At 47.9% G+C, this 23,445-nt stretch overlaps 1 protein-coding gene across 3 annotated transcripts; it reads right to left on the reverse strand.

Moving 5' to 3' along the window:
* Window positions 1-134: 134 nt before the first annotated feature.
* Window positions 135-15,879, reverse strand: Anxa9 (annexin A9). Of its 3 annotated transcripts, none has more exons than XM_042681959.1 (14): window positions 15,536-15,879; window positions 15,337-15,434; window positions 14,884-14,974; window positions 13,362-13,458; window positions 11,455-11,549; window positions 11,100-11,213; window positions 10,770-10,860; window positions 9,543-9,622; window positions 9,290-9,349; window positions 7,926-8,010; window positions 7,678-7,773; window positions 7,520-7,578; window positions 1,281-1,403; window positions 135-420 (listed from the first exon to the last, which is right to left on the reverse strand). In XM_042681959.1, exons 3-14 carry the CDS (start codon window positions 14,956-14,958, stop codon window positions 358-360), a joined length of 1,038 nt encoding a protein of 345 aa, XP_042537893.1. In that variant the 5' UTR covers window positions 14,959-14,974; window positions 15,337-15,434; window positions 15,536-15,879; the 3' UTR covers window positions 135-357. The 3 variants fall into 3 exon arrangements, with proteins under 3 accessions (XP_042537893.1, XP_042537891.1, XP_042537894.1); XM_042681957.1 differs by having other exon boundaries at window positions 15,333-15,434; XM_042681960.1 differs by lacking the exons at window positions 15,337-15,434; window positions 15,536-15,879 and adding an exon at window positions 15,131-15,297.
* Between the last annotated feature and the right edge of the window lie 7,566 nt (window positions 15,880-23,445).

The raw sequence follows: 23,445 nt of genomic DNA on the forward strand, positions 1-23,445 counted from the left end.
CTGCTCCACCTGAACTTCAATCAAGGACCATGAACAATGGTGACGTTTGCCAAAGAAATCAAGTACAAGCAATATGTACTGGCCCAAATAGGGGAAGGATGAATGGGGCAAACACTATGGAAGAGGTCCTATTACCCCACCCCAAGACAGAGGAAAAAGACTCAGGGACGGACAAAGTTTTGAGATAAGGGAATTTAAGGGACTTAAAAGAAATGTATAGCTTCAAGGAAAAGATGGAGTATGTGATACTGGGTGAAAATATTCCATTCGGAGGCCCAGCTAGACTCCCACAGGCTCAGCCAAACATAGGCATTGCTCATCTTTGAATGTCACGTGAAGATGATGGGCCGGAAGGTGTCAGATGTCTTCTGCTCTGCACAAGGCCAGTAGGGCTGACCTGCAGTCTCCTTTCACTGTGTCCTGTCGGCAAGGAAGGAAGTGTTAGAAAGCCTACTGCCAGCCAGGTGCTGGAGGCTCATTCCTGTAATCTTAGCTACTCAGAAGGCTGAAATCTGAGGATTGTGGTTTGAAGTCAGCCCAGGCAAGAAATTCTGTGAGACTCTTCAATTAATTACCCAAAAAGTGGGAAGTAGGGGCTGGGAAGGTGGCTCAGTGGTAAAGCGCTTGCCTTGCATGCATGAGGCCCTGGGTTCAATTCCTCAGCACCACATAAGCGAAAAAGCCGGAAGTGGCGCTGTGGCTCAAGTGGTAGAGCGCTAGCCTTGAGCTGAAGAGCTGAGGGACAGCACCCAGGCCCAGAGGTCAAACCCCATGACCAACCAAAAAAAAAAAAAAAAAGGAAGGAAAGCTTTTTGCCACCATGGGCCAAGCAGTTCGACTCCTCCCTCAAGGGGTCCCCAGCGCATCTCGGAGGGAGCATGCTCATGGAGCTTGTAGTCCTGAACTCAATTCACTGAATGTTCATGGGGGTTTGTTTTGTTTTGTTTTGGTCGGTCTTGGGCCTGAACTCTGGGCCTGGGCGCTGTCCCTCAGCTCTTCAGCTCAAGGCTAGCTCTCTTCCACTTGAGCTACAGCCCCACTTCCAGTTTTCTGAGTGGTTTATTGGAGATAAGAGTCTCATGGACTTTTCTGCCTGGGCTGGCTTTGAACCACAATCCTCAGATCTTAGCCTCCTGAGTAGCTAGGATTACAGGCGTGAGCGACCGGCACGTGGCTTGTTCATGTTTTATATGGTGAGTATGGTCAGCTGTGGGTAGGGAAGGTAGATGGTGAGGAAGTGAGGCTCTGGGGCTTCACACTACAAACTAGACAAGTTTTACCTGGAGAGAAGAATACAAAGACTTTCCAAATTTCTTCCTGAACTCAGCTCGGATGCTTAGGAGGTCAGTCTCACTTCGAGAGATAAGGATTCTCATGAGGACTTGGTAGTTAGGCTCAGTTTCCTGAGAAAGAAAGAAACAGATTAGGGTGGACAGTAAGATTTTCATTAAGAATAAGGTTTGAGGGCTGGGAAGGTGGCTCAGTGGTAGAGTGCTTGCCTTGCACACATGAGGCCCTGGGTTCAATTCCTCAGCACCACATAAGCAGAAAAGGCCAGAAGTGGCGCTGTGGCTCTGGTAGAGCGCTAGCCTTGAGCTGAAGAGCTGAAGGACAGCACCCAGGCCCAGAGTTCAGGCGCATGACTGACCAAAAAAAAAAAAAAAAGAATAAGGTTTGACTTTGAAAAGCAGTCTGGAGGTTCCTCGGAAAACTAAATATAGACCTCCCCTATAACCCAGCCATACCAGTCCTAAGCTTCTACCCTGAGCAACAGAAGCCAGAATACAAGGACACATGTACCTCCATGTTCATTGCAGCACTGTTCACAATAGCCAAGATATGGAAACAACCCAGATGCCACACTACAGATGAATGGATCCAAAATTTGTGGTACTTATATACAATGGAATATTATGCAGCCATTAGAAAGGACAAAATAATGGCATTTGAAATGGATGGAACTAGAAAAAAATCATTTTGAGTGAGGTAAGCCAAGAGCAAAGAGACAAACAGCACATGGTCTCCCTGATATGTGGATATTAAGTCCAAAACATAAGGAGATAAGAAACAGGGCTGGGAAGGTAGCTCAGTGGTAGAGCGCTTGCCTTGCATGCATGAGGCCCTGGGTTCTATTCCTCAGCACCACATAAGCAGAAAAAGCTGGAAGTGGCACTGTGGCTCAAGTGGTAGAGCGCTAGCCTTGAGCTGAAGAGCTGAGGGACAGCGCCCAGGCCCAGAGTTTAGGCCCCATGACTGGCAAAAAAAAAAAGAGATAAGAAACAAAGGACCTCCACTCATCTGGTCATATCATTACTAAATGACCCCATGCTGCTGAACACATGTATGGTATATATGCGCACATCTGAGGGTAACTAGAAGGAAGACGCAGAAACAGAGAGAAACAGGCAAACATACAACAGCGGGACCCATCAGCTGCGCTGGACATTGATGGAAACAAACTAAGCAACTCAATGGTAGCAATGGGAGGGAGGGAATGAGAGGGATAGAGGGAACAGCTGACACTAAGCAAAAGGGAAGAAATGTACATATCGCCCAATGTGGAAGAAATAGCTGTATTGTCAAAGCTCATAGACTTCACAAGCTTTATAGACCATGATAATGACAATTTGTCCCATGAATGTTAGAATGTGTTTGTGACTTTAACTAATATTACTATCTCACAATACTATGAAATTTGTGAAATTTATGTAATAACTTAAACATAATAGAAAAAAACATTTTTTTTCGGGTCCGGTAGTGGGGCCTGAACTCTGGGCCTGGGCGCTGTCCCTCAGCTCTTCATCTCAAGGCTAGCACTCTACCACTTGAGCCACAGCGCCGCTTCCGGCTTTTTTCTTTTTGCTTATGTGGTGCTGAGGAATCGAACCCAGGGCCTCATGCATGCAAGGCAAGCACTCTACCACTAAGCCACCTTACCAGCCCTATATATTTTTTTAAAAAAAAGAATAAGGTTTGAATTGGCTGGTGGTGGCTTATACCTATAATCCTAGCTACTCAGGAGGCTGAGATCTGAGGTTGCCCTTCAAAGCCAACCTGGGCAAAAAAGTCCATGAGACTCTTATCTCCAATAAACTAGTCAGAAAAAGCTAGAAATAGCACTGTGGCTCAAGTGGTAGAGCAAAAAGAAGTTCAAGACAGCACCCAGGCCCTGAGTTCAAGCCCTAGAACCAGGAAAAACAAAAACAAAAGCATTGTATTTCGTTGTTGTTGTTGTTTTGAATGTGTGCAGGTTCTAAAGCTTGAACTCAGGGCCTAACTTGAACTCTGAACTTTATTGCTCACTGTACTACTTAAGCCACAGCTCTACTTCTGGCTTTTTGATATTTTAATTGGAGATAAGAATCTCATGGACTGGGGCTGGGAAGGTGGCTCAGTGGTACAGCGCTTGCCTTAGGTGCCCTGGGTTCCATTCCTTAGCACCACATACACAGAAAAAGCTGGAAGTGGTGCTGTGGCTCAAGTGGTAGAGCGCTAGCCTTGAGCTGAAATGCTGAGGGACAATGCCCAGGCCCAGAGTTCAGGCCCTATGACCAACAACAAAAAAAGGGGGTGGCTAGTAAGGTGGCTCAGTGGTAGAGTGCTTGCCTTGCATACATGGGGCTCTGGGTTCAATTCCTCAGCACCTCATAAGCAGAAAGGGAAAAAAAAAAAAAGAATCTCATGGACTTTCTTGTTCCAGCTGGCTTTGAACTATGATCCTCAGATCTCAGCTTCCTGAGTAGATAGGCTTATTTAGGCATGAACCTATATTTCTTCTGGAGTAATTAATTATCATGGACTTCATGGCTACTTCATTAACTTTCATGAGTCATCAGTTGTCATAAAGACTGCCAATTGTTCCTCAGTGCACATTCCATTCCTCCCTAATTCTTTTTTTTTAGACTGAGTCTCACTGCGTTGCCCAAGATAGCCTTGAATTCAGTCTTCCTGCCTCACCCTCCCCAGGGCTGGCAGTACAGGCCTGAGCCAGCACGTCTGGCTGCTTTATCCCAATCTTATCCTACTAACGAAGGTGTAGAACTGAAGCAAGAGCCATTCATTAACTGAATATTCTCACCGATGTGCAAGTACTCTTTACACCAAAGCTATATTAAACATAATTCTAGTCTTAGCACTTAAAAATACACTTGGCATCTCATAGTGCCCCAGGGCCTTCACCGGGAACCTTCACTGAGAGTTCAGATGGAGTGACGGCATGGCTCGAGCAGTAGAGCACCTGCCCCGTAGCATGAAGCCCTCAGTTTAAATCTCAGTACCATCAAAAAGAGTTCAGATTGATTTAAACATGTTCCAAATTAGCCTTCACTAGAAGTTATTTTTTTAAACAAAAATTCTTCACAATCTCTCAGAAAAGTCTCTCAGAAAAGAATACTATAAGAGTACGGTGATCTTGTTTTTTTTCCCTTTTAAAGAAATTCAGGGAACTAGGGAGGTGGCTCAGTGGTAGAGCGCTTGCCTTGCATGCCTGAGGCCCTGGGTTCAATTCTTCAGCACCACATAAGCAAAAAAGCCAGAAGCGGTGCTGGGCTCAAGTGGTAGAGCATTAGCCTTGAGCTGAAGAGCTCTGGGACAGTGCCCAGGCCCAGAGTTCAGGCCCACAACCAATGGGAAGAGCCGGGCACTGGTGGCTCACACCTGTAATCCCAGCTACTCAGGAGGCTGAGCTCTGAGGATCGAGGTTCAAAGCCAGCCTGAGCAGTAAACTCCGTGAGACTCTTATCTCCAATAACCACCAGAAAACTGGAAGTGGTGCTGTGGCTCAAGTGGTAGAGCGCTCACCTTGAGCTGAAGAGCGCAGGGACAGCAACCAAACCCAGAGTTCAAGCCTTCCAACGGACCAAAAAAGAAAAAAAGAAAAGAAAAGAAAAGAAATTCAGAAAAATGGTCCAATTTTTTTTCTAACTTGAACGATAAACTTGACATTTACATTCAAGAATGTAGGTCCTATATAATCCCAATAGTCTCGAAAATTATCTAATGGGGCTGGGAATGTGGCTTAGTGGTAGAATTCTTGTCTAGCATGCATGAATCCCTGGATTTGATTTCTCACTACCACATAAACAGAAAAAGCCAGAAGTGGCACTGTGGTTCAAGTAGTAGAATGCTAGCTTTGAGCAAAAAGAAGCTCAGGGACAGTGCCCAGGCCCTGAGTTTAAGTCCCAGATTGGAAAAAAAAATCATGGAATGCTGGCATATGTGTATGTGTGCACGCACATGAGTGTACTACAGAGTACTCTGGCCCTGAACTACACTCCCAGCCCAAAGTTATTTTTATGACAGGAATTTAGGCAGATAACCATAGCTCTTTGAATGAGTGTCAATGTTGACTCATTACAATGATCCAAGCTTTCTTGGGCAAGTATAGTAATCTTCTGTGAAGATAGAAATCTCTGGGTGAGGGAGCAAGTGCTATACAGACTGGAATAGTCTTCAACGCCTTCTCAGACAGTAGACAGAGAGCTATTCCCTCTACCAAAATGATCATCCTCTCCTCTTGTTCACAATTTTATACTTCAAAGATCTTCATACAACAGAATGACTGGATTCTTTTTTTGTTTGCTTGTTTTGTGCTGGAACTGGGGCTTGAACTCAGGGCCTGGGCACTGTCCCTGAGCTCTTTTGCTCAAGGCTAGTGTTCTACCACTTTGAGCCATAACTCTACTTCCTGTTTTTGAGTGATTAATTTGAGATAAGAGAGGGAAGACTAGGGGAGATGGGGAGGGAAGGGATGGTAGGGGAAGAACAAAGGAGGGGTAACAATGCTCAGTAGGAAATGTATTCATTACCTTACTCACATAATTCAAACCCCTCTGTATAGTATCTTTTTTTGGTGGGGGAGGGGGGTCCGGTCATGGGGCCTGAACTCTGGGCTTAGGCGCTGTCTCTCAGCTCTTCAGCTCAAGGCTAGCGCTCTACCACTTGAGCCACAGTGCCACTTCCGGCTTTTTTCTTTTTGCTTATGTGGTGCTGAGGAATCGAACCCAGGGCCTCAGGCATGCAAGGCAAGCGCTCTACCACTGAGCCACCTTCCCAGCCCCCTGTATAGTATCTTTACAGTAAAAAATTAATTTTTTTAAAAAAAGTCTCATAGGGACTTTTCTGCCCAGGCTGGCTTTGAGCCACAATCCTCAGATCTCAGCCTCCTAAGTAACTAGGATTACAGGCATGAGCTACCAGTCCTGGTGGTCTCAGCTTCTTGAGTAGCTAGGTTTACACAGCATGAACCATCAGTACCTGGCAAAATGGCTGGATTAGTGAAGGTCATCAGTTTCAGAACACCAATATAGACTCCAACGTAACATTTGAAGAAGAGGTACCCTAGGTACTAAAAGCACTTATGACATAGGAGTTTGCACAGGGCAGAAACTGTATGTTATGGCTTACTAGCTGTGTGGCTTTGGACAAGGTACTTAACCTCTTTGTGCTCAGTTTTCTCATCTGAAAGCAGAATGGCTTGGAGGATTATTGAGGTATGTCACATACTGATAGGCCCTGGCACACAATGAGCACCTAAGGAGCATTGGTTCTTGCCATTAACACTATTGCTAGATTTATTGCCTCGACCTCTGACATCTGATGATGGACAAGGCACTGTCTTTCAAAGCAAATTCATATCTATATTTGATCCCCTAGACATTCATAATACCAACACTTGAGCTACAATAGGTTTATAAAGTGCATAAGAGATTGTTCCAAACCAGGCACCAGTAGATCATGTCTGTAACTCTAGCTACTCAGGAGGCTGAGATCTAAGACTCTTAGCTCCAATTAACTAGCAAAAAGCCAGAAGTGGAGTTGTGGTTTAAGCGGTACAACACCAAACTCAATTTTATTTATTTTTTTTTTTTTGCTGGTTGTGTTATGGGGCTTGAACTCTGGGCCTCAGAGCTGTTCCTCAGCTCTTCAGCTCAAAGTGCGTGCTCTACCACTTGAGCCACAGCAACACTTCTGGTTTTCTGTTGGTTAATTGGAGATATGAGTCTCATGGACTTTCCTGCGTGGGCTGGCTTTGAACCGTGATCATCAGATCTCAGCCTCTTCAGTAGATAGGATTATAGGTGTGAGCCACTGGCGCCTAGCATTTGATCTTTTTATTGTGTTTGTTTTTTGTTTTTACCAGTCCTGGGGCTTGAACTCATGGCCTGGGCACTGTCCCTGAGCCTCTCTGTACTCAAGGCTAATGTTCTGCCACTTGAGCCACAGTGCCACTCCAACTTTTTCTGTTTATGTGGTTCCGAGGAATTGAACTTAGGGCTTCATGTATGCTAGGCAAGCACTCTACCACTGAGCCACATTCCCAGCCCCCAACATTCGACTTGAACAGAACAAAAAGCTAAGGGACAGTGGCCAGGCTTTCTTTCTTTCTCTCTCTCTCTCTCTCTCTCTCTCTCTCTCTCTCTCTCTCTCTCTCACACACACACACACACACATGCAAAAATGTTCTAAACAACCTGGAAAAATCTCTTCCCATGGGAGGGAAAAGGAGTATACCTCTCACCTGCAGGGCTAACTGAAGTTTGTCTGCAAAGTACAGTGGAGTGTTCCTGATCACGGAGGCTAGAAGCAAAGAGGGAAGGATGGAGGACCACTGTCGGGAGCCCCAGCTCCCCATCCCAGCAGAGAACCCTGCCCCACACATCCACAGCAGATCCCTACCTAGGCTGAGCAGGGCCGCCTGGGCATCTTCGTGGAAATGCTTCCTGATTGCTTCCTCCACCTCTTGCCCAGTGCACCGCTGGTACTGATCAAACACTTGTGAGGTGAGGAAAACCAATTGAAGGGAAGGAGAATTAATTATCACAGAGAAAGATGATCCCATCCCTCCCTCATCCTCCTCAGCCTAACTCATCGTTAGAGAAAGCTGGGGTTGGGGGGAAGGGAGCGTTCAAGAAGGCTGTGTGTACCTCGAACAAGGTGTTCAGGATTGCGCTGGGTGAAGATTAGGATCCATGGGTCTTCTGTGCTGGGCTTTGCAGACCGCTGTAGTGCCTGGGGAGAGAGGAGGGAATCAGCTTGAAGTGAAGCGGGATCTTTCCCTTGGGGTGCCGCTGTTCCAGCATGATGGAAGAGGATTGGGAGTGAAAGGGTGATTTTTTTTCACCTTTCAGTTTTTTTAAATTCGATTTTAATTTTTTATTATTATTAAGGTGATGTAGCTTGGTGCTGATCACTTATGCCCATAATCCTAGCTACTCAGGAAGCTAAGATCTGAGCACTGCAGTTTGAAGCCAGCCCAGGTAAGAATATTCATAAGACTCTCATCTCCAATAAATCACCAGAAAACTGGAAGTGGAGCTGTGGCTCAAAGTGGTAAAGTGCTAGCCTTGAGCAAAAGAGCTCAGAGACAGGGTCCAAGCCCTGAGTTCAAGCCCTATGACAATCAATCAATCAATCATCAATCAATCAAGTTGATGTACAGAGGCGTTACTGTTATATAAGTAGGTAATGAGTAGGGTTTGTTTTTTTTTTGTATTTTTGCCAGTCCTGGGGCTTGAACTAAGGGCCTGCTCACTGTCCCTGTGGCCTTTTCTGTGTATGTGGTACTGAGGAATCAAACCCAGGGCTTCACCCATTTGAGACAAGGACTCTACTGCTAAGCCACATTCCCAGCCCCTGAGTATGTTTCTTTTGGTACAATGTCACCTCTTCTCTTGCTCTCTCCCAGTTTTTCCCTCTTAGACCCATTCACAAGTTGTATAGTTTATTTTCAACACAGTGGTAAGTTTGTTTTGGTGCCAGTTTGATCTCCAGGACTGTGTGCTGTCCCTGAGTTGTTTGTCTGTTTCTTATTTTCTCAAGGCTAGAGCTCTACCACTTGAGCCACAGCTCTACTTCCAGCTTTTTGCTGGTTAATTAGAGATAAGGGTCTCATAGACTTTCCTACCGGGGCTGGCTTCAAACCATGATTTTCAGATCTCAGCCTCCTGAGTAGGATTACAGGTATGAGCCAAACGATGCTTGGCATCGTTTGTTGAGAGAAACAGGTTGGAGAGAGGCCCTATATTTGCAATTCTATCCCTTGATTTGGGAAAAATCCTTGTTCTGAGGAATTAAATAATTTCCAATCCCTAAGACAAGATCTAGGGAAGCTTCCTTGACCCCAGAGTCCTCCTGAGGAGTGTGTCAGCAGCAGAGGGGAAGGGGGAGGGGGAGGGGCACACCTCCTGCAGCAGAAACGAGTGGAGAGGGCAGGCAGGCACATGGTTCTAGGCCCAAAGATGCAACGGTGGAGAGGCGCTGTGCACAATCTCCCAAGCCCCTGGCTCACCTGAACGTCCTGTTCTGCCAGATTGTAGTCAATGATTCCTGAGTAGCTCTCCCGGCCTCCCTGCAAGGAGACACTGTTCTTAGGAAGACTTTGTGAGAGACAGCTCTTACTTTTCATCTCCAGATGAACAAACCAGACCCTGGCCTCCCTAAAGCCTTTGCTTGTCCATCACCTGCCAGCCGGGCACCCTGCTCTCTCGCCCAGCCCCAGATCGGAGGTGTGAAACTCCCTTCCTTTTCAAGCCGGTCCTCACCTTGGCCAGGGCCAGGAGCAGGTCCCGCAACATGCCACAGGTGTTACGCTTGATGTCCGCCTCAACCTCCACCTGGAAATCTGGAGTGGGGACAGGCGCTCTCTGATCCCTCCTGATTTCTCCCTCCCCTCAGAATAGAGAGAGTAGAGTTCCCCGGGACGGGTTGCATGTCTGACCCACTGTGTCCTGCCATCCTGGCTATTTCCACTGGTTGTTTCCCACTGTTTCCACCTAATGGCTGTTCATTCCCAGGATGTCAGACACAAGTGCCAGTGTGACCACTCAAAAAGCACCCCAAAGCTGTGAGGTGGGCGTGGCCTCATTCCTTCTCTTCCATCATTGCAGTGGTGTCCAGCTGGGGAAATGGATCCCGTGAAGCCAGATGGCTAGGGCCTAGCCCTCCATCTGATTCCCAGTGATGGAGATAAGACACAGTGCAGAAGAACAAGAAAAGGAGAAACTGAAGGAAAACGAGGAAAGCATGAGCTGGGGGTATAGCTCAGTGCCAGAATACTTGTCTGGCACATGCTAAGATCCTGAGTTCTATCCTCAGCACCATGAAGAGAAAGAGGAGGAAGAAGGAGGGAAGGAAGGAGGGAAGGAAAGAAGGAAGGAAGGAAGGAAGGAAGGAAGGAAAAACAATGGCCAAGATTGGTGAAAGCAAGATAAAGGAGTAAAATGGTAAGAAGAGATGGGACCCAGCAGCTGTGGCTCACATCTGCCATCCTAGCTACTCAGGAGGCTGGAGCAGGAACAGTACCAGCATCAAAAAAAAAAAAAAAGAGGAAAAAAGCTAGTTACAAATTAGAGGGTAAGGCCTGTCTGTGGCAACCGGGCAGGGCCAGCTTCTTGGGCCTGAAAGGTGACATCCAAGACTTAAAGGTCCCACCTTACCTCCAGGCTTCAGGGAGGCATAAGGTTGACCCCTGGGGCTAGGGGGTGACAGGAGTCCCTTTGAAACTGTTCGGGAGTCTAAAGGTGTTATTACTTTTCCAATCTGCCCTGAAGTCTCAGACTAGGATAGTTTATCTTTGTTTCTTTGTCTTTAATGACAACATCTGGTTGTTTCCTCTGGGAAAACTGAGGCACTGGCAGGGGAGAGAGCCTGAGGGAATGGAACTTGGTCATCTGGGTTCTCAGATGGCTCAGCTGAAGGGAGTACTGGAGAGGAATGGACTGTCCTGTGGACCCCTCTCCCTCTCTTGTGACCCCCTCTTGAATTCTTACTGTGTTTGTAGACTGCCAGGCACTCCTGCAGCCTGGCTGGAGCTCGGGTGGCAAGAATTTCCATGGCTACATCCTCAGCAGAACCTGAGGCCTATAAGAAATGAGGAGGCTGATCTGAGATTGGACCAGGTCAATAGCACAGCAAGATGGCAGATGGAAAGGCAGAGAGCAGACACGGGCTACTGTCTACCCTGAGTCACTCGGGGTGGTTAGGAGGATAGGCACTAAGTCCACCCTCTGGAGTGGGCAAAGCCCAAGGAGTTGGCCCTCTCCTTCCCTCAGTGGTGTCCTCGATCCTTGGACACCTCAGCCAATGTCCTCTCCTGCTACCTTCAAGGCTGTCCTCAATTCCTGGGCATCAAATTGGGCTGGGGGCTGCAGCAGAGCCACCACGATCCTCTCCAGGTTGCCCGAGAGCGCGGCCTGCAGTGACTTCAGCAGGTCCTGAAATAAATGCCCCCATGGCAGAGGCAGCGGGGTTCAGGAGGAGAGCTCCAGAAGTGTGTGTGTGTGGGGGGGGGGGGGGGGAGATCTGGCTAGTTTTCATTTTATTTCAAGCATCAGCTTCCCGTTTAGCCAGAATGCAGGGGCTAGCTTTGGCAGCAGTTGCTGCTGCACCCCAAATCCCCCCACAGGTCCTCACTCTAGTCCTCTGTTTCTGGGAGGCCAGAGTGAGTGGTCTCACCTGTTGGGTTCGTTCCTGGAAGGCTCGAGAAATGAGCTGTCTTTGCTCTCTGCTCCGATTTGTTAGGACATCAATAATGGCGCCATGGTCCACACCTGGACCGAGGGGAGGGCCAGGCTATCACCGGGGGCTCTGCAGGGGTGGGATCCCCTACACCCCAGAGCAGAGAACAAGGCCTAAAAAGGCCTGGGAAGGGAAGAAGTCAGGGTGACTTTACCCCTACTTCCATTGGCTCTCAAAAGAAAATGCAATTAAGCCCGGCGCTGGTGGCTCACGCCTGTAATCCTAGCTACTCAGGAGGCTGAGATCTGAGGATCGCGGTTCAAAGCCAGCCCGGGCAGGAAAGACCATGAGACTCCTATCTCCAATAAACCACCAGAAAACCGGAAGTGGCGCTGTAGCTCAAGTGGTAGAGCGCTCCCCTTGAGCTGAAGAGCTGAGGGACAGCGCCCAGGCCCAGAGTTCAAGCCCCACGACCAACAAAAAAAAAAAAAGGAAAATGCAAACAAATTGCCAAAATGGCATGGAAACCTGACCCAAATTCAAACCACAGTAATCTGGTGTGATGATTAAAAAAAAAAAAAAAGTTCCGGGACACCGGTGGCTCACACCTATAATCCTAGCTACTCAGGAGGCTGAGATCTGAGGATCACAGTTCAAAGCCATCCTAGGCAGGAAAGTCCATGAAACTCATCTCCAGTAAGCCACCAGAAAACCAAAAGTGGTGCTGTGGCTCAAGTGGTAGAGTGCTCACCTTGAGCTGAAGAGCTGAGGGATAGTGCCCAGGCCCAGAGATCAAGCCCCACGACGGACAAAAAAAAAAAAAAAAAAAGGAAGGGGCTGGGAATGTGGCTTAGTGGTGGAGTGCTTGCCTAGCATGCATGAAGCCCTGAGTTCAATTGCTCAGTACCACATAAACAGAAAAAGCCAGAAGTGGCACTGTGGCCCAAGTGGCAGAGTGCTAACCTTGAGCACAGAGAGGCTCAGGGATAGTGCCCAGGTCCTGAGTTCAAGCCCCAGGACTGGCTAAAAAAATTTTTTTAAAAGGAATAAAAAGAATGTTTGTTTGTTTGTTTTTGGTCAGTCGTGGGCTTGAACTCTGGGCCCGGGAAATGTCCCTCAGCTCTTCAACTCAAGGCGAGCGCTCTACCACTTGAGCCACAGCACCACTTCTGGTTTTCTAGTGGTTTATTGGAGATGAGTTTCATGGACTTTCCTGCCCAGGCTGGCTTTGAACTGCCATCCTCAGATCTCAGCCTCTTGAGTAGCTAGGATTACAGGCGTGAGCCATCAGCTCCCAGCTTTTTTTTTTTTTTTTGTAACTTGGATCAGAATCTGTGGTGCTTTTATGAGCGATGTCACTTCAAGCAAACCTCTTCATCTTCCTTAATCCTAATTTCCTCATCTGTAAAATGGAAGCAATAAGCCGGCCTCCCTCCTGTCAGCGTGGGTATGACACTCTGCCACCGCACTTGACATGGAGAAATTAAGGCATTTGACAAACACTTCTGAGAATGAGCCATCCTAAATGTGGCACCAGTGGCTCACGCCTGTAATCCTAGCAACTCAGAAGGCTGAGATCTGAGGATCAACCTGCAAAGCCAGCCCAGGCAGGAAAGTCCAAACTCTTATCTACAATTAACCATCCAAAAACCAGAAGTGGAGCTATGGCTCAAATGGTAGAATGCTAGCCTTGAGCACTAAAGCTCAGGGACAGTGCTTAGGCCCTGAGTTCACACTCTAGGGCCAGCATAAGTGTACATGCGCACACACATGAATGCATGTGCGCAGACACACACATACACACACACTCCCATGCAACTAGCAATTTTAACTTTCTGGCTCCTCTTAGGTCTATAGATTAGCTTGTAAAAGGTCATTCCTAATTGTAGAAGAAGAGGGCTCACCTTGGCCCGTAATGGCCTTCAGCAGCCTCTGCACATCCTTATCCACACTGAAGCTTAAGAAGGTCCTGAGAGTACCCAGGGTTCCCCAAGCGGCAGTCTGTAAGAACACAACACAATTAAGAGGGAGTATTCCCCAACGGCTCCACCTTGGCACAACCTCAGGAAGGTTCTCCACTCACAGCCCCTGAGTTAGCACATTAAAAACAATCCTGGAGTCTGGTGATGGTGGTTCACACCTGCAATTCTAGCTACACAGGATGCTGAGATCTGGAGGATCAGAGTTCAAAGCCTGGACAGAAAAGTCCATGAAACTATCTCTAAAATTAACCAGCAAAAAGCTGGCTGGCATGGCTGAAGTAGTAGACCAAGTTCAAGGCCCTGAGTTAAAAAAAATTAACCAGCAAAAAGCTGGCTGGCATGGCTGAAGTAGTAGACCAAGTTCAAGGCCTTGAGTTAAAAGTGTCCCTTACTGCCAGGTGCTGGTGGCTCACGCTTATAATCCTAGCTACTCAGGAGGCTGAGAAGGGCTGGGAAGGTGGCTCAGTGGTAGAGCGCTTGCCTTGTATGCATGAGGCCCTGAGTTTGATTCCTCAGCACCACATAAGCAGAAGAAAAAAAAAAGCCAGAAGTGGCGCTGTGGCTCAAGTAGTAGAGCACTAGCTTTGAGCTGAAGAGCTGAGGGACAGAACCCAGGCCTAGAGTTCAGGCCCCACAACCGGACCCAAAAAATTAATTAATTAAAAAAAAAAAAAGAGTCTCACAGGAGGCTGAGATCTGAGGATCGCAGTTCGAAGCCAGCCTGGGCAGGAAAGTCCGTGAGACTCTTATCTTCAATAAAAACCACTAGAAAACCGGAAGTGGCACTGTGGTTCAAGTGGTAGAGCACTAGCCTTGAGCTGAAGAGCTGAGGGACAGTACCCAAACCCCATGACCAACCAAAAAAAAAAGTGTCCCTTATGGACGGGTGCCAGTGGCTCACACCTGTAATCCTAACTACTCAGGAGGCTGAGATCTGAGGATCACAGTTCAAAGCCATCCTAAGCAGGAAAAGTCCCTGAGACTATCTCCAATAAACCACTCAGAAAACTGCAAGTGGCACCGTGGCTCAAGTGGTAGAGCGCTTGCCTTCAGCTGAAGAGCTGAGGGACAGCGCCCAAGCCCAGAGTTCAAGCCCTATGACGAACCAAAAAAAAAAGTGCCCCTTACCTCTCTCCCCCTCCCCCCCCCCCACCGCCACTGCACTGGCAAAAGAGACAAGAGATGGAAGGAAGGAAGGAAGAAAGGGAGGGAGGGAGGGAGGGAGGCAGGCAGGCAGGCAGGCAGACAAGGAAGGAAGAAAGAAAGGAAAAATCCTGGGCCGAGGAGCCTGGCTCAAGGGTAGAGCACCTGCCTAGCGAGTACAAGGTCGTGGGTCTGGAGCGTTTATCTCACGGGTAGAGCTCTTGCCTGACACACATAAAGCCCTGGGACCCCATAAATATTATTTAGATAGATAAATTCCTAAAATTCCAGCAGTCTCTACCTTGTTGGCAAGGCCCAGGTAGCTGAGTATCTCTCGTGTCACGGAGTGTCCCATACTGTCACTGCTCACAGACATTGTACAACCGGCCTCCCTAAGGAAGGAAGGAAACGGGGATGAGTTGAGGTGAATCTCCTCCTTGGGGCTACCATGACTGCCCTCCTCATGTAGACTCCAGGGGTGGGGGGAGGGTAAGAGGGAACTTCCCACTTTCCCCACCTGTCCCCCTCCTTAGGCAGCAAGCACTGACCAGACAGACTTGGACCCAAGACTTTTCAGTCCTTAGCCAGAGGCGGTGCTTCCTTCTGAGGTCTAAGTCCTTCCAGGTCCCAGGGCAGTGCAGGGGAGTTCAGGGGATGTGGCTCAATTCAGCACATGGGAGAGGAGACAGCTCCTACGCGTGCCTCCCTCCCACAGGTAAGCCCCCAACCCCTGGCTACCAAGTTGCCTACCTGCTTGTCTGCCTTTCTCCCTAGGAATCTCAGGCTGGGGTCTTCAGGTCAGCAGGTGCAATCTCTGAGCTGATAGATGTGTCCTTGTGGAGACATGGGTCCCTGAACAAGACAGCAGAGCTTCTCAATCTGGGGAAGGAAAACATTTCCCCCTCTCCAAATCATCCACAAGCCCCTTCCCACACCTGAGGGCCAGCACTTACCCAATGGAGCTAGAGGTAGGTATGGTGGTGGCCTAGTGGCTTGCCTGTGTGGGCACCAGCTGGTGTCTAGTCTGGTAGAAGAAGGGGGCGTGGGCAGTCTCAGCTGAGCAGCTGGTCAGATGACCTCTCTTGTAGACCAACCCAGCTGCTGTTTTAGGCGTTGGCCCCTCCCAGCTGTGGGAGAGGACCAGGCAGTACCCGGTGCACATACAAACACCTCTCTGCCTAGCATCTCTCCTCCCAGGAACTGGGCCTTAACCCACGCAAGTGAACTCAGCCTGACTCTGGGCAGCTCAGCCGGACACAGGAGGCTTTGTGCATTGGTTTCCCTGTGGGGCCAGGTGGGACCTCAGAAGCCTGAAGTCCAGCTTCTGACCCAGCTCTGCCTCTGGCTCCAGCTCCCTGGGGGGCAGGTCAGACAAGCTCAGGGCCGATTTCAAGATTGATAGAGAAAAACCAGTTAGGGCACATACCAGTAGGGCACCCCAGCCTGCACCCCACAGGGGGGTCCCAGCCTAGAAACTTCCTTGATGACTGCCTTATGAAAGCCAGCCAGCCTGGGTGGGGAAGACAGGGGACTGTTTATATCTGTGAAGAAGGAAGGGCCTAGGTAATCAGGGGTGGGATGGGCAGAGTCAGGAGAGAAAAATGTGCAGGGTGTTTCCTGCATGCTCGTGGGAGCATCCTGCTTCCAAAGGCCATGGATAAAGAAGGATAAAGCTCCCTGGGCCCTGGTTTTTTTAGATTCTTCCAGTTGCCTTTTGGCTGCTGGGGCTCTCTAGATGTTTCTACTGCTGGTGACGCAAGCTCAGCACCTGTGCTCAAGGCGGCTCAGGGCACAGAGCAGCACAGAGCAGCAGGTGAAAGTCTTGTGGAGTCTCAGGAGGCCTGAGCGGTGGCTCCAGCCTCAACCCTCTAGGGGTTCAAGGCATTCTCCTTCTTGCCTGGCATGGAACTGGCATTACTTGTCTTCACGCCTCTGCTAATTGCCCAGACCAGGAGGCTGCTCCCGGTTTTCCTGTATCCCTAAAAGAGGGATTTACAATGCTTCCACAGTCACCTCACAAGAACATCCCAGCCTGGGGAAACACCACTAAGAAAGATTTCCAAGGTAACTAGTTACTTTTCATTTTTCTTTTGTATTAAAATGGTAAACCTGGAGCCCGCAGGCATGGGTTCAAGCCCAGGCTCTGCCAATTGTAAGGTTCTATCCACTTAAGTCATTGGAGCCCGCTAAATGGCTATTGGGGAAGAGACTGAGCTTGGGAGATATGCCCGGGCATCTGAGGACAGGTTTCCTGGGAGGAATAAATGAGATAATGTGTGTAATAGCATGTGGCAGACAAAACTACCTTGTAAATGAGAGGTGTTAGGGTGAGCAAACAAAAATACAGGACACCCAGTTAAATTAGAATTTCAGATAAACAATGAATGATTGTCGGTGTGACTCAAATATTTCATGTAATAGATTTCTGCCTTATGTTTACCTGGTGTTAGCTGGGTGTCCTGTGTTTTACCTGGCAACATGGAAAGCGGGACTGAGTCTTAGCATGGTGGCCAGAAGCAGAAGTGCTGGAGCCAAACTTGGCAAGTCAGAGTTCTGATCTCTGTGTGTTGCTGGGTAAGAACCTTAGCCTTTCTGTGCTCAGTTTCTCATCTTCAAAACAGACATAGTACATAGCACTAGTCACAGGAGCCAAGCTGTGGAATCAGCCTACGTGCTTACTGACCTGTAATGAATTAAAGAAAATGTGGTATATATAGAGTGTTCCATAGAGCGTTACTCAGACATAAACAAGAACAAAACTAGGCCGGGTGCTGGTGGCTCATGACTGTAATCCTTGCTACTCAGGAGGCTGAGATCTGAGGATCGAAGTTCAAAGCAGCCTGCGCAGGAAAGGCCATGAGATTCTTTTTTTTTTCTTTTGTCAGTCGTGGACCTTGAACTCTGGGCCTGGGCGCTGTCCCTCAGCTCTTCAGCTCAAGGATAGCGCTCTATCACTTCAGCTACAGCGCCACTCCAGGTTTTCTGGTGGTTTATTGGATATAAGAGTTTCACAGAGTTTCCTGCCCGGGGCTGGCTTTGAACCAAGATCCTCAGATCTCAGCCTCCTGAGTAGCTATGAGCCACCGGAACCCGGAGGCCATGAGATTCTTTTTTTTTTTTTTTTTGATTTTTTTTTTTTGGGTCCGGTCATGGGGCCTGAACTCTGGGCCTGGGCGCTGTCCCTCAGCTCTTCAGCTCAAGGCTAGTGCTTGAGCCACAGCACCACTTCCGGCTTTTTTTCTTTTTTGCTTATGTGGTGCTGAGGAATCGAACCCAGGGCCTCAGGCATACAAGGCAAGTGCTCTACCACTGAGCCACCTTCCCAGCCCCCATGAGATTCTTATCTCCAATAAACCACCAGAAAACTGGAAGTGGCACTGTGGCTCAAGTGGTAGAGTGCTAGCCTTGAGCTGAAGAGCTGAGGAATAGTGCCCAGGCCCAGAGTTCAAGCCCCACGACCAAAAAAAAAAAAAGAACAAAACTATGACATTTTCAGGAAAATGGATGGCACTGGAGATCATTCTGGTGAGTGAAATAAGTCAAACTAAAAAGGCGGAGTATAGCTGGACGTCGGTGGCTCACGCCTGTAATCCTAGCTACTCAGGAGGCTGAGATATGAGGATCTCGGATCAAAGCCAGCCTGGGCAGAAAAGTCTGTGAGACTCTTATCTCCCGTAAAACCACCAGAAAACAGAAAGTGGTGCTGTGGCTCAAGCGGCAGAGCGCTGGCCTTGAGCTGAAGAGCACAGGGACAGCGCCCAAGCCCAGAGTTCAAGCCCCATGACTGACAAAAAAAAAAAAAAAAAAAGCCAAGTATCACATGTTTTCACTCTAGACCTAAAATGACAATGATGGTGATAATAATAATAATGTGACATTAGTATAAATGGGGGACTGCTTAGGGGTGATCAGAGGAAAGGTAGAAAGGAGATAGTTCTAGGGGGTAAAGAGGGCATAAGTACATTACACACACACACACACACACACACACACACACACACACACAAATATACAAGGAAGTCCACCAAACACTGTTTGAAAAAGAGAGGGTGAACTTACTCAAAGCACATAGTATCTATGGAATTATTAAAATGAACCCCTTGTGTGCCCGTAATGTATACTAATAAAAATAGTAAACAAAACATAGTAGTGTTTACATTCTGGATTGTTGTGACAATTAACTAAGTACACATGGGTAGGTAGGCAGGAAGCTCAGTGACAGAGCGGTTAATTGTCTACCTAGCATGGGTGAGGTCCTGGACTCTATCCTCAGCATCTCCTTCCCCACCCAAATACACTTAAGAAAAGTTCTAGGTACAGAGTATTAAGTACGGGTGTCAAAATGTTGACTAATATATAACAATAAGTATTGTTACAACATTATTTTATAATGATAGTTTACCACTACTTGTCCTACTACATGTCTTACCTTAGCCCTCTTCTGCAACTTCCTCTTTGCAATCCCCTAATATGGCCACAAGAGGACACCACCAACCACCAAGAGTATGGAGTCCTGTACTACAAGCTGCCTGAGATCTCTGGCTCCTCCCCCAGATATGAAAGGGCTCTTTCTGCCAACTTGTTGAGAAGTGCGGACTCCTAAGGACATGGCCCTGGTGGGTAGATAGAGTCAGAAGAGCTTCAGGTAGATTTCTACTTACCGCATCCACATGAGGCAGACCTCTGGATACATGCAAAGACTGCAGTGACGCTGGCTGACCACAATACAGCCATAGTCTCCATGCCCTGGGTTTTGGAACTCTTCAAAATCTCTTTTTTTTTTTTAATTTAATTTTATTTTATTTGAGAACATACTGTACAGAGGGGTTACAATTACATGGGCAGGATATCTTCAGAATCTCTTCTAGCTGTACATGCCCAACAGGCTTGGGAGAAAAAGAAGGAAGGGTAAGGGTACCTGGTTGCCCAGTCCAAACCTTTCTAAGCAACTCCTGGCAAAACTGCAAGCTACAGCTTGGTGCTGGTGGGCCATACCTATAATCCTAGCTACTCAGGAGGCTGAGATCTGAGGATCATAAGTCGAAGCTAGCCAGGGCAGGAAAGTCTATGAGACCCTTTTCTCCAATTAACCTCAAGAAAACCAGAAGTGGTGCTGAAGTTCAAGTGGTAGAGTGCTAAGCCTTGAGCAAAAGAGCTCAGAGACTGGGCCAGGGCCCTGACTTCCAGCCCACAGGACTGACACAAACAACAACAAACAAAAACCCCAGCAAACTACACTCTGAAATCTGGAGAAGGTACACAGAAGCCCAATCACGTGGCAGAAGTGAAGTGTTGTGGCTGAGGAGCAGGAGGTGTGTGTTTGTGTGTGTGTGATGCAATTTTAGTGGCTCTGCTGATACTAGGACGGAAACTCATTCCCTTTATTTACTTTCTTTTTCTTTTCTTTTTTTCGGTCATGGGGTCTGAACTCTGGGCCTGGGCGCTGTCCCTCAGCTCTTCAGCTCAAGGCAAGCGCTCTACCACTGAGCCACCTTCCCAGCCCTTTATTTTTATTTTCTAGTTCTGGGGAACTTGAACTTGAACTCAGGGCACTGTTCCTGAGATTCTTTTTGCTCAAGACTAGCACTCCACCACTTGAGCCACAGTGCCACTTTCTGTTTATGTGGAACTGAGGAATTGAACCTAAGGTTTCATGCATGCTAGGCAAGCACTGTACCACTAAGCCACATCCCCACATCACTCCTTTTGCTTGTGGGTTTTGTTTTGCTTAATACCAGGAGCAGAATGAGGCTTTCTGATTCACCTTCCACCCCACGCTCTAAATTAGAGGATTTCAAGCTTGGTTTGAAATCTCATATCTAAGAGATTATCTAATCTCCTCTCCTTAATTACTGATTCAAGGAAGGCTTGTGATTTCCCAAGGCCATGTTGCCAGAATAGAACCCAGGTTTCCCAATTCCTTCTTGATGATATCTCACCCCTTGAGGACACGGCTGGTTTACAGTCCCTCTTAGTGGAATATGCAACTGTTAGTTGAATCATGAAAACCTGTATACCCTTAATCCCCATGTTGCTTTTCTACCCATATTTTTGCATTACATGATGTCAGAATATACAGAGTTCTGTCCTATGTTACCTTGTTAGGAAACTTCTCCTCCTTGCCCAAACAGTTTCTGTGTTATATATAAGGCCCACCTTTCAGAACTGAGGTCCCTGTGTTGGCCTGGCCCAGGAGCTTACTCAGCTACCTAAACTCTGGTCCTTAGGGCTTGTCCTCTGCCTTGGGACACCTCATCAGCCATACAGAAGGAAGTGAGTCACTACAAGGCAGGCTGTACGTGAGGCACTATGGGCATGGGCATGCCAGTCTTGGGGAGGGGAGATGGTGATCAGAATCTCCTGGTCTAGCCAAGACAGTGCAGGAATAACATGGTCCTAATGCTGGCTAAGGTCCAGTTTTCCCTTCTCTATCCACTTCATCCATTGTCTCCTGGGGGAGGGGTACATTGTTTTTAATTCTCAGGCCTTCATTATCCTCCTGCCCCCATCTCCTCACTGCTCTAATTAAAAAAGTTCATCAGTCTTCGGTCTTTGCAAGTAAGTATTTAAACATTTTGGAACTGGAAGTAGAGTGTCTACTGAGCAAGCATTAAACAAAAAACCCACAAAAGCTATTTCTAGACAGGTACAGTGGCTCATGCCTGTAATCTTAGCTACTTAGGAGACTTAAGATCAGGAGGATCATAGTTTTGAGGATAACCAGGGCAAAATTGCAGAGCTGCAAGCAATGGTGTACTCCTGTCAGCTTAACTATGCAAACAGTATAAATAGTAAGATATTTGTCCAGCTTGCCCTCTCCCAGCAAGAAGCAAGACCCTACTCAAAAAATGACGGAAGCAGCCGGGCGCTGGTGGCTCACGCCTGTAATCCTAGCTACTCAGGAGGCTGAGATCTGAGGATCGCGGTTCAAAGCCAGCCTGGGCAGAAGAGACTGTGAGACTCCGATCTCCAATAAACCACCAGAAAACCGGAAGTGGTGCTGTAGCTCAAGTGGTAGAGCGCTCGCCTTGAGCTGAAGAGCTGAGGGACAGCGCCCAGGCCCAGAGTTCAAGCCCCACAACTGACAAAAAAAAAAAAAAATGACGGAAGCTGAGCTAGAAGTGTGGCTCAGGTGGTGGAGTGCCAGCCTAGCAAGCAGGAGGTCCTGAATTCAAACCCCAGGACAGAAAACAAACAAAACCAGCCACAGAGCCCATTGCCAGTGCCCCATGCCTGTCATGCTACTCAGGAGGCTCAGATCTGAGGATAGCGGTTCAAAGCCAGCCCAGGCAGGAAAGTCTGTGAGACTCTTCTCTCCAATTGACCACCAGAAAACTGGAAGTGGAACTGTGGTTCAAAGTGGTAGAGCACTAGCCTTGAGTGGGAAATGCTGAGGGTCAATGCCCAGGCCCTGAGTTCAAGCCCCATGACCCCAAACAACACAAAAACACGCACAGATGGGTTATGTCTTAAGAACTGAGGATCTGGGTTTGAAGCCAGTCCAGGCAGGAAAGTGGTAAACTCTTATCTCCAATTTATTATGCAAAAATGCCAGAAGTAAAGCTGTGGCTCAAGTGATAAGAGTGTTAGCCTTGAGCAAAAACGCTTAAGGGCAGCACTCAGGTCCGGAGTTCATGCCGCAAGACTGGTACATAAATATATTTAAATAAACAAGCTAGGGGCTGGGAAGGTGGCTCAGTGGTAGAGCGCTTGCCTTGCATGCCTGAGGCTCTGGGTTTGATTCCTCAGCACCACATAAGCAAAAAGAAAAAAGCCGGAAGTGGCACTGTGGCTCAAGTGGTAGAGCGCTAGCCTTGAGCTGAAGAGCTGAGGGACAGCGCCCAGGCCCAGAGTTCAGACCCCACGACTGGACCCCCTCCCAAAAAAAAAAATAAACAAGCTAATCAATAAACAAAATACAGCCAAAAGGGGTTGGGGGCATGGCCCAAATGATAAAGTTATCTGCCTTGCAAGCATCAAGTCCTGAATTTAAACTCTAATACTGCCTAATGGGAAAGTGTGGTATCTATAAAAACCACTTGAGAAAAGGATCCAGAAGCTAAAAGAGGGGATATAAATAGCACAAAAGTTCCAGGATGGGGGGCTCAGTGGTAGAGCGCTTGCCTTGCATGTCTGAGGCCCTGGGTTCGATTCCCCAGCACCACATAAGCAAAAAGCAAAAAAAAAAAAAAAAGCTGGAAGTGGCGCTGTGGCTCAAGTGGTAGAGTGCTAGCCTTGAGCTGAAGAGCTGAGGGACAGCGCCCAGGCCCAGAGTTCAGGCCCCACGACGGAACCCAAACAACAACAAAAAAAGTTCCAGGATGGGTTGGGACCCAAATAAGAGCCTGGTGAAACCCTGTATGAAAACCCATCTTAGTGAGTAGCAAAGACTCCAGGGGGACACTGGAGAGAATTGGAAGGCTGAGGCAAGGGGAGTCACAAGCCAGTAGAAAGATACAATGTATCATACTTTATGCAGCGTAACACAGGTTAAGCAGGGAAGGAGTTCAAAGGGAGATGGGCGGGCCCAGCCTAGATAGGTGAAAACTGGAAAAAAAAAAAAACATCAGGTAGGCCTGAGGCTTGAAAAGCCTAGAGATCCCTGGGCGATTGATGCAGGGGACAGGTCAGGTCAACTGATTTCCTGAGTGTCCTGGTACAAGGAGGAAATGAACAGTTTGAAGTCAGTCAAACTTCTGCCTCTCTACCCCTCCAAGAAAAGCCTTGGATGGGTAGGGGCTGGTGTTAGGTAATTAGGGTAAATCCTCCTCAGAGAATGGGAGAGAGCTTGGACTTGACTAGATTTTGAAGGACACTGTCACCGGTTTTTCATCTGACAGCAGTAAAACACCAATTTGTTTTT

Source organism: Dipodomys spectabilis, unplaced genomic scaffold (assembly GCF_019054845.1).
Source record: "Dipodomys spectabilis isolate Male_0828 unplaced genomic scaffold, ASM1905484v1 ptg000069l, whole genome shotgun sequence".
Classification (NCBI taxonomy): Eukaryota; Metazoa; Chordata; class Mammalia; order Rodentia; family Heteromyidae; genus Dipodomys; species Dipodomys spectabilis.

What these genes read in the sequence shown, in the direction of transcription:
- Anxa9 (XM_042681959.1), bottom strand. Translation starts at nt 14,958, where the DNA reads ATGTCTGTGAGCAGTGACAGTATGGGACACTCCGTGACACGAGAGATA. An exon ending in TCCAGGAACGAACCCAACAG is followed by an intron (nt 11,214 to 11,454) that starts GTGAGACCACTC and finishes CATTTATTTCAG; the next exon opens with GACCTGCTGAAGTCACTGCA. An exon ending in CTTTGTATTCTTCTCTCCAG is followed by an intron (nt 421 to 1,280) that starts GTAAAACTTGTC and finishes CCTTGCCGACAG; the next exon opens with GACACAGTGAAAGGAGACTG.